Source organism: Prionailurus bengalensis, chromosome A1, assembly GCF_016509475.1.
Source record: "Prionailurus bengalensis isolate Pbe53 chromosome A1, Fcat_Pben_1.1_paternal_pri, whole genome shotgun sequence".
In the NCBI taxonomy this organism is placed as follows: Eukaryota; Metazoa; Chordata; class Mammalia; order Carnivora; family Felidae; genus Prionailurus; species Prionailurus bengalensis.
The window spans coordinates 91,637,903-91,655,120 of record NC_057343.1 but is presented as its reverse complement, the minus strand read 5'-3'; the positions used below and the strand labels follow the sequence as shown (position 1 = coordinate 91,655,120).

Here is a 17,218-nt window from a genome sequence, read left to right as displayed (position 1 = left end):
AAGCCATGCTAGCTAGTCTCAGCCCCCACCTCAGCGTTTACAAAGCTGGTCATAAGGGATGTGGCAAATGCTCCCGGGCCCGTGTTCCCTCCACTGAGCTCCTGTGCGGGAGGAGGGCTATGTGGTCAGTTCTGGCTTTACGAGATCCCTGGCGTATTACTAACAACAACCCACCTCGAACTTCTAACAGCTCGTGAAGTCTGGGGGCATTGCCAAATCACCTGGGCGCACTCTTACAAATCACCAGTTCCCACCCTAACATAACACCAGCATTCTTCACAGAGCTAGAACAAACAATTCTAAAATTTGTATGGCACCAGAAAAGACCCCGAATAGCCAAAGCAATCCTGAAAAAGAACATCAAAGTTGGAGTATCACAATTCCAGACTTCAAGTTGTATTACAAAGCTGTAATCATTAAGACAGTATGGTACTGGCACAAAAACACTTAGCTCAATGGAACAGAATAGAGAACCCAGAAATGGACCCACAAACGTATGGCCAACTAACCTTTGACAAAGCAGGAAAGAATATCCAATGGGAAAAAGAGAGTCTTTTGAGCAAATGGGGTTGGGAAAACAGTGTGGACGTTCCTCAAAAAATTAAAACTAGACCTACCCTACAACCCAGTAATTGCACTACTAGGTATTTATCCAAAGGATAGAAAAATGCTGATTCAAAGGGGCACATGCACCCCAATGTTTATAGCAGCACTATCAACAATAGCCAAAGTATGGAAAGAGCCCAAATGCCCAATGACTGATGAATGGATAAAGAAGATGTGGTATATATATTTAATGGAATATTCCTCGGTAATGAAAAAGAATGAAGTCTTGCCATTTGCAACAACATGGATGGAACTGGAGTGTATTAGCTAAGCAGAATAAGTCAGTTAGAGAAAGACAAATATCATATGATTTTACTCATCTGTGGAATTTAAGATACAAAACAGATGAACATAAGGGAAAGAAAGCAAAAATAAGATAAAAACAGAGAGGGTGACAAATCATAAGAGACTTCTAAATAGAGAAAACAAATTGAGGGTTGCTGGCGGGGTGTTGGGTGGGGGGAAGGGCTAAAGGGGTAATGGCCTCTAAGGAAGATACTGGTTGGGATGAGCACTAGGTGTTATATGTAAGTGATGAATCACTAAATTCTCTTCCTGAAAATAAATAAATAAATTTTGATTAAACAAAACAAAACACAAAAAACAAAAAACCACAACAATTCCCAGAGCTTCAAGCAAAAATTTGTACACAGGTGTTTATAGCAATAGCAGCGCTATTCACAAATACCAAAAGGTGGGAACAATCAAAATGTCCATCAATGTATGAACAGATAAACGAATTGTGGTCTAAGCATGAGGTAGAATATTATTCAGTCATAAAAAGGAATAAAACACTGACACATGCTACAATACAAATGAACCTTAATAACATTCAACAAGAGAAGCCAGACACAAAAGGCCACATATTGTGTGATTCTATTCATGTGGAATTTGAGAATGGGAAAATCCTTAGAGACAGAGGCAGATTAGTGGTTGCCAGGGGCTGGAGACAGCTTAATAGGGGAGTCACTGCTTAATGGGGTCTCCCTTTGGGGTGATGAAGTTCTAGAACTACATAATGGTGACAGGTGCACAACACTGTGAATGTACTAAAAGGCCATGGGATTGTAGAAGATGGTTAAAAGGGCAAATATTAAAAAATTAAATTACTAAATTTATTACAATTAAAAATTAAAAAATAATTTAAAAATAAGACAAAACAAAACAAAACAAAAACAAAAGTAATTCCTGATCCTTACCCTAAACCAAAATCTTTAAGAGTGGGCTTAGAAATCTGTGTCTTGAAGAAGTTCTACCAGGAACTAAAAGTAGCCAGAATTTAAGGCCTGCATGGAGGGACCTCAGGCCTGGACGATTTGGGGGCCTTTTTAGGCCTGATGTTGGGGCACAGGTGTTGTGGGCACTCCCCACTCCCCATCCCCAACCACCAGGTCTGCAGGGCTTCTGTGGGCTGAGCTCACATGGTCTGTCATCAGTAGTCTGTCACCCACGCTTTGGCTCCCCTGCATGAGCCAGCCCTCAGCAAGTGATTTGCTGAAGAGTAAGCATGCGATTTCATCTGAGCCTGTGAGAACCAAGCCCAGAGTTTCGGCAGAAAGGACAAGGTAAGAAAAGCCCATCTTTTGTCAAGTTGCTGGAGGGTGGGAAGTGGGTCTGAGGCTGCTGGCAGGTGCCGGGGCAGCCAGCCATGGAGCCTGGAGCCGCCTCAAGGGAACAAGTGTGCCCACCAGGGGGCAAACACAGAGGCCCCAGGGAAGGAGAGGCTAAGCTAAGCCTGATGATGCTGGGGCTAGGGACCCAGGTGTCACCAACCCCCAATTTTGGCCTTAAAGTGAAGTGACCCAGTCACCCACAGTGTCCACGGGGGGACAGAAGACTGCCAGAACCCTGAAACTGCTCCTCAGAGTAGGGATTCCTGAATTGGGGGGTGCTTGGAGCACAGTGAGAAACTCTGAGACACCAGGTTTGCTCCGACAGAAGAAATAGTGGGTTCGAAGTGGAGGGGACAGAAACTCTGGTGTCACATGTGAGGATTTATTAGGAAGGAGGCAGGGGTGCCTGGAGAAGACCCCTCACCCAGCTCCACCTGTGGTGCAGGGCCTGTTCCTGGAGATCTGGGCATGTCACACTGCCTGCCCTCTGCTCCCACTCACCTTGCCAGGTGCACACATGGTCCCGTCCAGAGGGGGGCCCTTCTTGGTCTTGCAAAAGTAGGGATTGTCAGGGTGGCTGCACCACAGCTGTTTGCAGGGGTCGAAGGTCCGGAACTAGAAGAGAGAGCAGGGGCAGCTCACCAGGCTGCCTCCCACTGCAGGTCCCTTAGGGTCCCCCAGGGTCCTCTTGGACAGGGTGGAGTCAGGCATGATTTGGTGGCCCACGTGTGGTGCCCTGAGCTCTGTATGATTCTGAGGTTGTGACAACCTCCAGCATGCAGTAGCTGCTTCCTGTCCCTGTGGTGGCTGAGGGGCCTCCCCAGCCTCCAGTCCTTGGCCCCTGCACCTGCCATGGAGTCTGGACAGACAGCTGGGAGTCAGTATACCTGGCAGGAAGGCTGGTGGGCATCCCAGGTACGAGTGGCTGGTGGCTAGGAGGGGCTGTCACTGCAGGGCTCTAGGGGCACCTACTATCCCCCTGCTGAGGACTCCACCCCCTAAAGCCCTCCTGGAGCTCTCCCCTCTGCCCTTCTCTTGCTTCAGCCCTTGGTATTTGTTCCGTGGACCTCACAGTCGCCTCTTCTCTGGCCTTTCTGTTTGGCTATCCCCATACTTCTTCCTCCAGGATGTCCCTGAGGGATCCAGCTGACACTCAGATATGGCCATGCTATCCCCCTCTTTAAACATTTCTAGAGCTTCCTGTTGTCATGAGAATCAATCCCCCCAAGTTCTTTAGGCAGTCATGCAAGAGCTTAGACCACCTGCATCAGTACCCAAGTTCACCACTTGCTTGCTCTGTGGCCTTAGGCATGTTATCTAAGTCCTCAGTTTCCTCAAATGTAAAGTGGGAATACTTTGCATACTTCCTTCATGCAGTTGAGAGGAGCATTAGGTCAGATGCTAACAGACACTAATGCTCTCGCCATACTGCTTGCGACAGGGTGGGCCCTGATCAGCAGGTACAGTCAATCCTGATGGCTGGGGTTCCTACTGCTGGCTCTGTCCTGGCACTAGATCCTAGTACATCTGGTGGGTTCTCTGTACGCTATGTTCCCTCACCTCTAGGCCTTTGCACATGTGATTCCTGCCTTCCAGAATGTTCTCTCCTCCCATTTAGCCTTTATACCTCACTTCTTCCTCGGGGAAGCCCTCCTGAACTCTGAAGGCAATGCAGAGGACTCACCAGTACTTCCCCGCCATCCCTTCTGATGCCCTGGTCACAGCCCTGGTCACCAGGACCCTGTCCGGACTTGCCAGGTGGGCACTGGGTGCCAAGTGGGTGAGGGGCAGTGGATGCAGAGGGAGAGGCTGCTGTCCTGGAGGCCTGCTCCGGCCTGCCCTCTGGAGCCACCCCAACACCAGCTGCCTCCTAAGAAGCTAGCCAGGCAGGGCGAGCTGCCCCCTCCCCAGCCCCCAGGGTGCCCTGACACTCACTGCCGTGCACATCATGTAGCCCAGGCCGAAGTCGAAGCGGCACTGCTCGTTCATGGAGTAATGCAGTCCTGGGAGCTGGGGCAGCGCCGGCCAGTCGTGGGCAAAGGGGTCATCCCGCAGGCAGTCATAGGAGCTGTGAGGAGACACAGAGGTGCCACAAGCGGCCTTCGGTGCCGTGGGGGGAGGGGGCGTCCAGCCTAGGAGGCAGCCGCAGCCCCTCCTGGAGCCATGGTGGTGGGCCTATCTGCACACTCCAGCTCTCAGTTGTGCTGCCTCCGCATCTCAGTAGCTGTAAGCTACCCAGGCATCCCATTAAAGGTGCAGCTGCTGCGCCCACTTTTCAGGCCAGGCGGGGCACACTGACAACGGGATCTCTCCCTACCATACACACACACACACACACACACACACACACACACACCTGCACTGCTCTCCCTCTCCCTCCCCTGTGCCCCAGGCTGGAGGGCTGAGGCCTGGGGCTGTGCCCAGGCACACTGGGTGGGGGGGGGGGGGGGTAGGTGCTGTGCATGCGCCTTCCTAGAGCTGAACCCAGGGCTGCGGGGTCACCACGGGACACGCACGGGGAGGTACTCACTGCAGATAGCGGCTCAGCTCCTGCTGGCTGCAGCGGGACCAGTGGAAGCGGTGGAAGGCTGCCTGCACCAGCGGCGCCATGATGCTGCCCAGCCGCACCTCGTCACCACAGCGGTTGCCCTGCCCATCGTGCTCCATGCCCAGCCTGTGCGGGGGACAAAGGCAGCCTCACTGGACCTTCACCTTGGCCACACTGACCTGGCAGCTGGGGGGCCGCCCCAACCTACCCCAGTGGCTCCCCGCGCCCCGCCCCCCGCCCGTGGTTTTCTCTGGTCTGCCCCGAGCTGGGTTTTTTGCCAGCTCGGTTCTTAAAACCAAGGACACGTGGGGGCCAGTGTGCAGAGGCCTGCCCCTCAGGATCCTGCCCTCCAGGGGGCGCTGTTTCTTGAGAACGCAGTGGAGGCGGAGGCGTCTGCAGCCCGGAGTCTCCACCCACTCAACCGATGGGGTGCACATCCCTGCACAGACCCAGAGGCCCTGCGAGGTTTACAATCAAGCTTGCCCGGCCCCCAACTTCAGGGGACGCCTGGGGCTTGCACACCTGGTTGGGTTGTGGCTTCCCTGCCTCCAAGCTCTCTAATTCTGGGCGAGGCTTCCTCAGAGCCCCTGTTATTCGTGTGTAAAATGGAGTAAGGAGCCCCTGCCCAGGGGCTTGAACGGCATAATGCCTTGAAGGCCCCCAGCAAGGTGGCGCTGGATTTGTTCATTCTACTGAGGGAACTGCCCTGTGTACTGCTGGGGTCAGGATATTACATCCCAAGTGCTTTTCATACAGAGGAGACATTACATCTCAAGTGCTCAGGGCACAGAGGAGAACAGGGGAGCCCCAATCTTCCCCACGCAGCTAGGACAGCGAAGCCACTTACACATGGCCGGTCTCGTGGGCCACCACGAATGCCGAGGAGAAGCCATCCTCGTGGTTCAGAGTGCAGCTACGGACGGGGTGGCACATCCCGGTGACAGGAGCATAGCCTGGGAGGAGACAAAGGGTGGCTCTAGCTCCCAGGCCCACAGCCCTGCCTGAATCAGGGGGCCCTGGCCCCAGTGCCCCCACCCCCCACTGTCCCCAGAGCAAACAAGCCAAACCAATTTCCCAGGAGACAGGTGGCCCCAGGCAGCAGCCCTGTCCGTCAGTGTCCACACTGCAGCCGGGGTGAGTGTCCCAGGTCTCAACTGCTAGGACTCCCGGTCCCCTCTGCAGCTTCCTGCCTGCTGTTCTCCTGCACCCCACTTCCCACCTTCCCACTTTGCGGAGTGATCTTCTGGCCCCTGGGCAATACATGGCCTCCACCCCACCTCCCGAAGCTGCAGGAACCCTGGCCCTCTGAACCCACTCCCTCAGGAAGGTCTTCCCTGGGTCCTGTGAGACCCCAGCTCCACCCATTTCCATAGCACATACAGGGAGTGGTGAGGGTAGGCCCTGAAGCTGCTCAGGCAGAGCTGGACGCCACACTGCCCTGCTGTCACACAGCCAGGACTGGCGGAGAGGGCTGAGGGAGTAGTTCAGCTGCAGACAAGGCCCTCAGAGCTCTCAGCTGGTGAACCTGCACTCTGGCCGAGGAGATTCTGAGCCACATTCCTGTCAAAGGCCTCCTCTCTTCCAGGGGTCTGTGGGGAAGGGGCCAGAACCAGACCAGGTGCCCCCAAGGGGAGGGTGGGGAGCAGGAGCAAGGAGGGGGGGGGAGCTGGAGCAGGCCACATCCCTCTGACATAAGATGCCCAAGGACCCCACCCCCATCCCCACCCCCCTCAGCCAGCCCAACCCCATCCCCACTCAAGGGGCTTTGAAAGAACCACTGAATTCACAGGTAACAGTGAAAAGACACAGTGTGTTTTGCCAACCCAGTGACATTGTGTGGCCCAAAGAAGCAGTCGGGGGAAAGGGAGACACACAGGGAGCAACGGGAGAATTAAGGAATGAGCTAGAACATCCCAAGCAGGGAGGGAGGCGAGAAGGACTGTGGGTGGCCAGCCTGTTGAACAGCTGATTCCCCCTGGGTGAGCAGAGTCTGATCACAGGGTGAAGTTGTTCTTCAGATGTCTCCAGGGAAGGCTGGAGGACAGCATTCCCATGGAAGAGGAGTGGGGGGGGGGGGTCATGATGCTGAGATGTACCTACAACTGAGAAAAGCCAGAGAATGGGGCCAGCCACTTGCCCCTCCCTGGACAAGATAAAGAAGTGCGTACAGAGCTGTGTGTGCCAAAGGGGGCCTCTGCTAAGACACCACCTGGAGGCCCACCAAGCAAGGAGCTCTGGCCCTCAGAACCCTGACCCAGCCTCACTCCTTGCAGACCCCACAGGGAGATCCCAAAGCAACTGTTCAAAGGGAAGAGTAGAAGAGAAGGGAAGGAGGCATGGTGGCCCAGGGCTTGCTGGCATTAGACTTGTCTGGAAAAGCATCAGAATCGAACCACTGTCTTTTTTTCCCTTGTAATAAACAAGAAAGTTTGTATCTTAAAGTATTTTTTTGCTCTGCAGGTTTTGAGTTGATTGTTCTGGCATCAGTGTCCCAGAACCAAACTTTGAGATCCTCTCTTTGTTGTATGCAAAGCTTGCATGTGCATATATATGTACCTCCATGCAAGTATTTCACATTCACACTATCTGGCATGTTACATGGCTCTTTACGATCCGAAGATTTGCAAACGTGACTTTTATGTTTTTCTTTATGCCCTTCCCTCTTATTTTATTTTGCTGTTGTTCTTTCTTTCTGAAAATCTTATTAGATAGATATTTTATCTCCTGGATTGAGCCTGTCTTTACTCTCCTATTTTAATCTTTCTGGATGCCTTTGACTTCTTGTTTCAGCTTCTGACTTGTCTCGTTCACCCATCATATCTTTTGTTTCATAAAAACTCTTTGTTGTTCTCTATTCTTCCTAGTAACCTGCGCTTGGTTTACGGATATATTCTCTCAAACATTCTGCGAGCAACTTCTTTTTTAAAGTTCTTCTCTAGTCTCTAAATGATATCTGTTTCCTCTAGAGTCAGTTCTCCAATTTTGTTTTGCAACTTGGTGCAAATTTTTCATGGTGTAAGTTAAAAAAAAAAAAAGAGAGAGAGAGAGGGACCAGCGTGGCTCGTTTGATACAGTATCTGACTCTTGATTTTGTCTCAGGTCATGGTCTTGTGGTTTTTGAGTTCAAGCCCTTCATTGGGCTCTGTGCTGACAGCTCAGAGGCTGGAGCCTGCTTCGGATTCTCTGTCTCCCTCTCTCTCTCTGCCCGTCCTCTGCTCATCTCTCTTGCTCTCAAAACATAAATAAACATGAAAAAAAAGAGAGAAAAAAAGAAAGTCTGGCCATCTTTAGCTATGCTTTCACATTTTGAAACAAAGGATGAGGTCACTTACTATAGAAGTTGTGTTGGTTTCTCTCCCTGTGGAACAATTCCATTCCCCATTAGAGCTCTCCCCTGGACAAAAGGGCTGGCAGACCTCTCCATTTGTCATCTGGCTTAGCTTGCAGGGTGCTAGCAGCCCCTCAAAATGAAGAGGCACCAACACCAAGTAGGAGACTTACTCTGTGCTCAGTAGGATCTGAAGACACATTCTGTGTTCCCACCTGAGTCCCACTGTGGTGCCCATCTGTGTGGCAAAGGGGGCAAGGGTGGTGCCACGGAGATGTTTTGTTGACAGACACTGATTTGGGCTCTGATCAGGGTTACTCAGGAAGTCTCCCTAGTTGTGCAATATGGGCAAGTGGTCAGAGAGAGAAGCTAAAGGTTATAAGAGTGGAGGAAGATGCAGGGAAGTTCAGCATAATAATTCATGGAAGGGAGTGGTGGACATAATGAGCATGTATATTATAGAAATAAACTAGATAACTAGAATGATCAACCAGAAACCAATGGAAAATGACTATCTGTAGAAAATGGGGATGGGGTAAACCAGGCCCACTCCTCTGAATATGTATTTTATGCAGTTTTTTTTAAAGCTTTTTCTTTTGAAATGTGATATGCATCCATAAAAATGCACAAGTCATAGGATACAACAAGTGAACCATCACAAAGGGATCTCACCCATGTAGCCACCTCCCCAGTTCAGAAATACAACTGTATCAGCACAGCAGAAACCCCTTCTTGCTGCCTCCAACCACGACACCCTCTCTCCTCCTCCCTCTCCTGACTTTTAATGCCACAGATTAGCTTTGCCCGCTTCCAAACTTGAAATAAGCAGGAAACATCAGTATATATTCTTCTCTGCCTGGCATCTTTCACTGTTCAATGCATGAGATTCATCCACGGTGTGTAGAAATAGCTGCAGTTCTTTTCCCGGCTGTATGAATAGATCACATTTCCTTTAGCCACTCTCCAGCTTATGGACTTAAGTTTCTCCCTGTTTAGGAGTTACTAGAAGTAAGGCTGTTAGGAACACTCCTGCACAATCTTGCACATGTGTCTGCATGTGGTGGAGGCGTGTCTAAGAGACTAACGATCCTGTAGGCACATGTCTGGCTTTCACAGACACTGCCAGACAGTTTCCCAAAGTACTGGTATGAATTTTATATTACTATCAGTAGAGAGTGAGAATGACATCCCCATTGTCACCGAGATTTGGCATTTTCAGTATTTTTTAAATTTTAACCACTCAATTAGGTGTGTCCTGATATCTCACTGTGGCTTTAACTCATTTCCCTAATGTCAATTAAGTTGAGCACCTTTTTCTATATTTACTGATCAATTTAGGTTTTTTACAAGCCTGATAAAATCTCTTGCACATTGTTCTATTGGGCTGTTTAATTATTATTTTTTATTTTTTTAATGTTTATTTATTTTTGAGACAGAGTGTGAGTTGGGGAAGGGCAGAGAGAGAGGGAGACACAGAATCCAAAGCAGGCTCCAGGCTCTGAGCTGTCAGCACAGAGCCTGATGCGGGGCTCGAACTCATGGACCACAAGATCATGACCTGAGCCAAAGTCAGACGCTTAACTGACTGAGCCATCCAGGCACCCCGGGCTGTTTAATTATTACTATCAATTTGTCAGAGCTCATATATTTCAGATATAAGTTCTTTGTTAGATATATGTATTATGAATATTTTCCCCAATGGATTGACAGGGCCTTTAATGAACCAAAGTTTTTAACGGTAATGTTTAATGTTATTTATCTTTTCCATTGCAGTTAGTGCTTTTCATCTTTTTAAAAGAAATCTTCTCTTACTCTGAGAAATATGGAGATAGTTTCCTCTATTTTCTTCTACAGGTTTTATTATTTCACCTTTCATATCTAGATCTAAAACCTACTTAAGATTTAAGACATCCACAAATATGATATTTGTCCATAAAGTAGATGAACTTCAGTAGATGCATAAAAAGCATTTGACAGAATTCCACTGATCCACTTGTGATAAAAACTCTCAATACAGAGGTCATAGAAGGAACATACCTCAAAATTAATAAAACACATATATGACAAGCCCACAGCTAACATCATCCTCACCAGTGAAAAACTGAGATCTTTTCCTCTAAGATCAGGAACAAGACAAGGATGGCCACTCTCACCACTTTTAGTGAACACAGAATTACAAGTACTAGCAGAGAAGTTAGGCGAGAAAAATAAACAAAAGGCATCCAGATAGGAAGAAAGAAGTGAAATTGTCTCTATTTGCAGATGGTGTGATATTATACACAGAAAACTCTTAAGACTCCACCAAAAAATATGTTAAAGCTAATGAACAAATTGAGTAGAGTTGCAGGACACAAAATCAATATCCCCAAATCGGTTGCATTTCTATACACTAGTGACGAACTATCAGAAAGAGAAATTAAGAAAACTATCCCATTCACAATTAAATTAAAAAGAATGAAATACTTAGAGATAAATTTAACCAAGGAAGTAAAATACCTGTACACTGAAAACTGTAAGACATAGATGAAAGAAACTGAAGATGATATAAATAAATGGAAAGATATTCTGTGTTCATGGATCAGAAGGGTTAATATTGTTAAAATGTCCATGCTCCCAAAAGCTATCTACAGTTTCAAAACAATCCCTACCAAAATTCAAATGGCATTTTTCACAGAAATAGAAAAAAACAATTCTACTTTTTAAAGACTTGTTTTAGAAGGAGAGAAAGCATGAGTAGGGGAGAGGGGCAGAGGGAGAAAGAGAGAGAAAATCCCAAGCAGGCTCCACACTGAGTGTGGAGCCCAACATGGAGCTTGATCCCACAAGTCTGGGATCATGACCTGAGCCAAAATCAAGAGTTGGATGCTTAACTGACTAAGCTACCCAGGGGCCCCTACAAAAAAGCAATTCTAAAATTTGTATGGGAACCACAAAAGACCCCAAAGAGCCAAAGCAATCTTGGGAAAGAACAAAGCTAGAGGTATCACGTTCCCTGATTCCAAACTATATTACAAATTATAGTAATAAAAACAGTATGGTATTGGCATAAAAACAAACATATAGATGAATGGAATAGAATAAAAGTCCAGAAATAAACACACAAATATATGGTCATTTAATTTACAGCAGAAAAGCCAAGACTATGCAGTAAGGAAAGACAGTCTCTTCAATAAATGGTGTTGGGAAAACTGGACAACCACATGAAAAGGGATGAAACTAGGCTACTATCTTATAGCATATATAAAATCAACTGAAAGTGTGACAGATTTGAACATAAGGCCTGAAACCATAAAACTCCTAGAAGAAAACATAGGCAGTAAGCTTCCTGACACCTGTCTTGGTGATGATTTCTTCCTGGATTTGATGCCAAAAGCAAAAATAAACATGTGAGACTATATCAAGGTAAAAAAGCTTCTGCACAGCAAAGGAAGCCATCAACAAAATGAAAAAGGCAACCTACAAAATAGGAGAAAATATTTGCAAATCATCTGTCTGATAAGGGGTTAATATTCAAAATATATAAGGAAAACAAACAACTCAATAGCAAAAACAAACAAACAATCCAATTAAAAAATGGGCAGAGGACCTGAATAAACATGTTTCCCAAGAAGACATCCAGATGGCCAACAGGTACATGAAAAGATGCTCAACATCACTCATCATTAGGGAAATGCAAGTCAAAAACACAATAAGGTATCACTCCACACCTGTTCATCTGTTAGAATGGCTCGAATCAAAAAGACTAAGAGATAACAAGGTTGGTGAAGATGTGGAGAAAAGGGAGCTTTTACACATTGTTGGTGGGAATGTAAATTGGTGCAGCCATTATGTAAAACACTTTGTAAATTCCTCAAAGAATTTAAACATAAAACTACCTTATGTTCCAGCAATTCTACTTCTGGGTATGTATCTGAAGGAAATACAAACACTAACTCAAGAAGATATCTACACCCCCATGTTCACTGCCCCATTAACAGTCCATCAATGGATGAATGGATAAAGAAGATGTGGTATATACATACAATGGAATATTATTCAGCCATAAAAAGGGAAATTCTGCCATTCACAACATGGATGGACCTGGAGGGCACTGAGATAGGTTAGTCAGAGAAACACAAATTCGCTGTTCTTTCACTTTTATGTGGAATCTTAATGAAAAAAAAAAGCAAAACCTCATAGATACAGAGAACAGATTGGTAGTGGCCAGAGGCAGGGGCGGGGGTGGGGTGGTTAAAATGAGTGAAGGAGGGCACCTGGGTGGCTCAGTTGGTTAAGCATCCAACTCGTGATCTCAGCTCAGGTCATGATCTCACGGTTGTGGGATTAAGCCCTACATTGGGCTTTGCTCTGACAGCATGGAGGCTTCTTGGGATTCTCTCCCTTTCTCTCTCTCCCTCTGCCCCTCACTCCTGCTCACATGCACACGCTCTCTCTCAAAAATAAATAAACTTTAAAAAATACCGATGCAAATTTTTTGCTAGAATGTTATCTGGTGTCATTTCCCCGTCCCCACCACAGTATACTTAAGAGCTCATTTTTTAAAAAAATGAGTAAAGGGGGTCAAAAGGTACAAACCTCTGGTTAGAAGATAAATAAGTTCTGGGGATCTAATGTGAAGCATGAACTATAGTTCATAATACTGTATTGTATATTTGAAAGTTGCTAGAAGAACACATCTTAAAATCTCTTATCACAAGAAAAAATATTGTAACAATGTGTGATGATGATGTTAACTAGACTATGGTGGTGATCATTTCACAATTTATACATGTATCCCATCATTATGTTGTATACTGGAAACTAATATAATGATATATGTCAATTATATCTCAATGAAACAAATTACATTTAAAAAGGAGGGTATTGGGGTGCCTGGGTGGCTCAGTCGGTTAAGCATCCAACTTCGGCTCAGGTCATGAACCCACAGTTCGTGAGTTTGAGCCCTGCATCAGACTCTGTGCTGACAGCTCAGAGCCTGGAGCCTGCTTTGGATTCTCTCTCTCTCTCTCTCTCTCTCTCTCTCTCTCTGCCCCTCCCCTGCTCACGCTCTGTCTCTCTCTCTCAAAAATTAATAAACTTTAAAAAAATTTTTAAAGGAAGGTATTAAGCTGTATCCCCCGCCCCCAATTTGGATATTTGACTGACCTGACACCATTTGTTAAAAATATCATCTTTCCCCTCCGCTTCATGGGACCACCTTCACAATGAATCCAGCATCCATCCATCTGTAAATTCAATCCTGGACTCTGTTCTGACACAGATACATTTGTCAACCCTCACATCAAAATACTCTTTAACGACTCTACTTTTGTGAGCACTGAATACTTTGCCCATCTTCTTCAGTTGTTCTTGACTGCTCCTGGCCCATTGCATTTCTATGTGAACATTAGAATCAACCTGTCAATATCCTCAAAATATTTGGCTGGGTCTAAACTTGCTCTGGAGGGCACTTATGTTCTCTTGCAGGTCAGTATGGAGAAAACTGATCTCTTTACGATAGAGAGTCTGCCTATCTATTAGCATGGCACATCCCTTCATTGATTTAGTCTTTATAGCTTCTGTGCATGTGTTTTACAGTGTTCTGGTCCAGATCTTGGATGTATTTTGTTAAACTTATTCCCAGGTGTTTGCTGTTTTTTATTTGTTATTTATTTTATAAGTGGTACCAGTTTTCGAATTTTCATTTTTTGCTGTTATATCAATTCAGTTGATTTACATATATATTGATATTATATCCAGAAAATTACTTAATAATGCTAATTATTTATTCACAGATTCTTTTGGGTTTTCTATGTACCCTAGCATATCATCTTCAAATGAGAGTTTGATTTCTTCCTTTCTGACCTTATATTTTTATTTTTCTCTTGCCTCACTTCACTGGCTGGGACTTCTACTACAATGTTGAATAGGAGTGGTGATAGCAAGTATTCTGGACCGATTCTCAGGTCTAGAGGAAATCTTTTCAACATTTCACCACTTTATATGATGTTTGTTATAGCTTTTTTTCTGCTAAGTATCCTTTATCACATTAAGAACATCTTCTTCCATTCCTATTTCAGTAAGACAATTGATCACAAATGGATATTGATTTTTGTCAAATACTTTTTCTGGACCAGTTGAGATGATTCTGTAAGTTTTTCTCCTTTATTCTATTAATGGGGCAAATTACCATGATTGATTTTCATACGTTAAACCATGCATTCCCAGAAGCAGCCCAAATTCATTGTCATATAGTGCTCTTTTTAAGCAGTACTGGATTTGGTTTGCTAATATTTCGTTTGGGATTTTGTATCTATATTCATGGGAGAAACTGGCCTATAATTTTGACGTCCATCTCAGATTTTGGTACTAATATTAGCAGGTCTCATAAAATTAGATGACAAGACTCTTTTCATTCTGTGAGGGTCTGTGTAGGATTGACATTATTCTTCCTTAACAATTAGGAAGAATTCTCTGGTGAAGCTATTGAGTCCTGGAGTTTACTTTGAGGGAAGGCTTTTAATCATAAATTCAGATATCTTTAGATGATATGAGACTATTCAAATTTTCCTTTTTTCCCTCAGATTTTATGTTTTGTCAAAGAATTTGTAAGTTTCATCTAAATTAACCAATTTATCAACACAATGATGTTCAAAATACCTCCTCATTATCTCATTATCTTTTTAAAGTAAGATTTGTAATGATGTCCCCTTTACATTCCTGATCTTAGTAAATGTGTATTTTCTTCTTTTCTTTTTTAAACTAGCATTGCCAGGGGCATCCCAATTCTAATCCATGTTTTCCAAACAACCAAATTTTGGTTTTGTTGATTTTTCTCTACTAGTGTTTTCCATTTCAACAATCCTGCTCTTACATTTATAATTTCCTTCCTTTCTATTTTTGTTGAGTTTGATTACCTGTTCTTTTTCCAAATTTCTTGAGATAGATATTTCCATGATTGGATCCTTCATCTCTTTTTTCTAATGAATGTGTAAATAAGGTTATAAATATCAACTTAGTCATGTTAGCTACATCCACAACTTTTCATACATTGTATTATCAATATCATTTTGTTAAAAAATATAGTCTAATTTCTGCTGTTGCTTCTTTTTTGAACCACAGATTATTGATGAGCATATACTGTTTAGTTTTAAAACGCTCATAATTTTTCGAGCTCTCTTTTCCAGTGTGGTCAGGGGACGTATTCTGTATGATTTTGATCTTCTGTATTTTGTTGAGATTTCCCTATGGCCCTGCATAGTCTGCTTTGGTATGTTTTTTTTTTAAATGGTTATTTATTTTTGAGAGAGAGAGAGAGAGAGTGGGAGCAGGAGAGGGGCAGAGAGAGAGGGAGACACAGAATCTGAAGCAAGCTCTAAGCTCTGAACTGTCAACACAGAGCCTGACGCGGGGCTGGAACTCACGAACCAGGAGATCATGACCTGAGCTGAAGTTGGACACTTAACCAAGTGAGCCACCCATGTGTCCCTGTTTTGGTATGGTTTTATGTTGCACTCATCAAGAGTGTGTATTCCTGTTGTTTGGTGTAGTATTCTAGAAATTACTCAGGTCAAGTTTCTTCATTCAAGTCTTCTGTATCCTTATCCCTGTTCTTACCTATTGTTCTATCATTTACTGAGAAGAAGATGTTAAAATCTTCAACTATAATTGTAGGCCTTGTCAATTTCTCCTTTTAGATCTGTCACTTTTATATAGTTTGAGTTTTTAAGTAAAATCTCTTAACTTCTAAAGGCGGAAAACTTATTCAAAATTGTTTTGTTTTAAAGGGGGGAAGCAAACAATTCTGGAACCCCACCTTGGATCCTGTCTGGTCTTTGGACTGCCACCCCAGGCTCTGCCCATTTCACCACCTCTGACTTTTGCTGTCCCACTGGGGGGATGCAGTTTCCTGGGGGGAAATGGCAGAGGCCAGGATGGTTTTCGATGAGCCTGAAGGTCACTAGCACTTATGCAGCCTCTCATTGGTTAAGGTGGTCTTGGCCTCTCCCCATCCTGACACACTTCCCAGCCTGGACCACGGCTGGCCCATGCCCAGCCTCCCTCCTTTCTGTGCCTTACACAGGTGAGGCTCACCTTGCATGCCCGAAGGCCCGAAGTCCTGCCTTGTGAGGAAGATGGCGTGATCGTGGTATTCATCGTGACCTGTGTCCGGCTTCTGCTGGAGGTAAGCCCAGCGGCAGACGTTCTCCAGGCTCTGAGAGGGGTTCCCAATCTCAATGAGGCTCATGGACTGCAGGGGGCGGGAGAGATGGAAATGAGGGCTTAACGTCTGGTGGACCAGGTGGGAGCTGAGAAGGCTGTAGTGCTCACAGAAGCCCTCTGTTGGGGACCTGGTCCAGGTGGCACCGAGCCCAGCTCCCCTGGGGGCCCACCTCCCACTTGGCTCCATTCTTCTGAGTGGAGGGAAGGTTCCCCGGTCACACACACCTGCAAGAGTTTTCACACAAAACCACTGCCTGGTTTTTAGGTGAGTTGTGGAGGCAAAGCTCTGAGGCCATCTGAGGCTTCACACATTCCATTCCGTCTATGCCATTTCTAGAGGTCCCTGTGGGCCTCTCAGGCACTTATTCTGTGGCAGCCCTGGGCAGGAGGCAAAGGCAATGTGGACCTCATGCTGAAGAGCTCACAGTGCTGGCAGGGCCCAGGGCAGGGGAGACAGAACTCCCGATATGGTGTGTAAGCCCAGAGCAGGGGAAGGGAACCCTATGCTTTCCCCGTTTGAAGGTATTACAGAAAACAACACAAATACAGTGGAGGAGAAAAACTGCAGCAGATCTAGCAAAGGAGCCACACAAAGAGCAGGGGCATAGCAACCATTTCATCAGGAACCACAGACAGGAAGCCACCGGGAGAACCATGCCCCATTTGGTATCATGGCGCACACCAGAGAGCCAAGGCTGGCTGAGGGACTGGCAACCTCGCAGCTCTCTCTGCACCATGACATTGGCATTCACTCTCTAGTTCAGTCCTCACAACCACCCTGAGAGGCAGGAAGCTGAGGTTCAGAGAGGTCAAGTAACTTGCCTTAAGTCACACAGCTTGGAAGCCTAAGACCAAGGCCTATATTCAACCCTCTGCCCAAAACTGCCTCCCCAAACAAAATATACATATACTATCCCCAAA

The 17,218-nt window shown here is 45.8% G+C and overlaps 1 protein-coding gene across 1 annotated transcript in view; it reads right to left on the bottom strand.

Annotated features, from left to right (window-relative positions):
• Window positions 1-17,218, bottom strand: part of ADAMTS2 (ADAM metallopeptidase with thrombospondin type 1 motif 2) — a 244,553-nt gene that overhangs the window by 44,216 nt on the left and 183,119 nt on the right. Inside the window, exons 6-10 of the mRNA XM_043585562.1 lie at window positions 16,169-16,325; window positions 5,615-5,720; window positions 4,750-4,893; window positions 4,155-4,287; window positions 2,721-2,834 (exon numbers count right to left, since the gene is read on the bottom strand). Coding sequence (XP_043441497.1) covers window positions 2,721-2,834; window positions 4,155-4,287; window positions 4,750-4,893; window positions 5,615-5,720; window positions 16,169-16,325 — 654 coding nt within the window. The remainder of the gene's footprint in view (window positions 1-2,720; window positions 2,835-4,154; window positions 4,288-4,749; window positions 4,894-5,614; window positions 5,721-16,168; window positions 16,326-17,218) is intronic.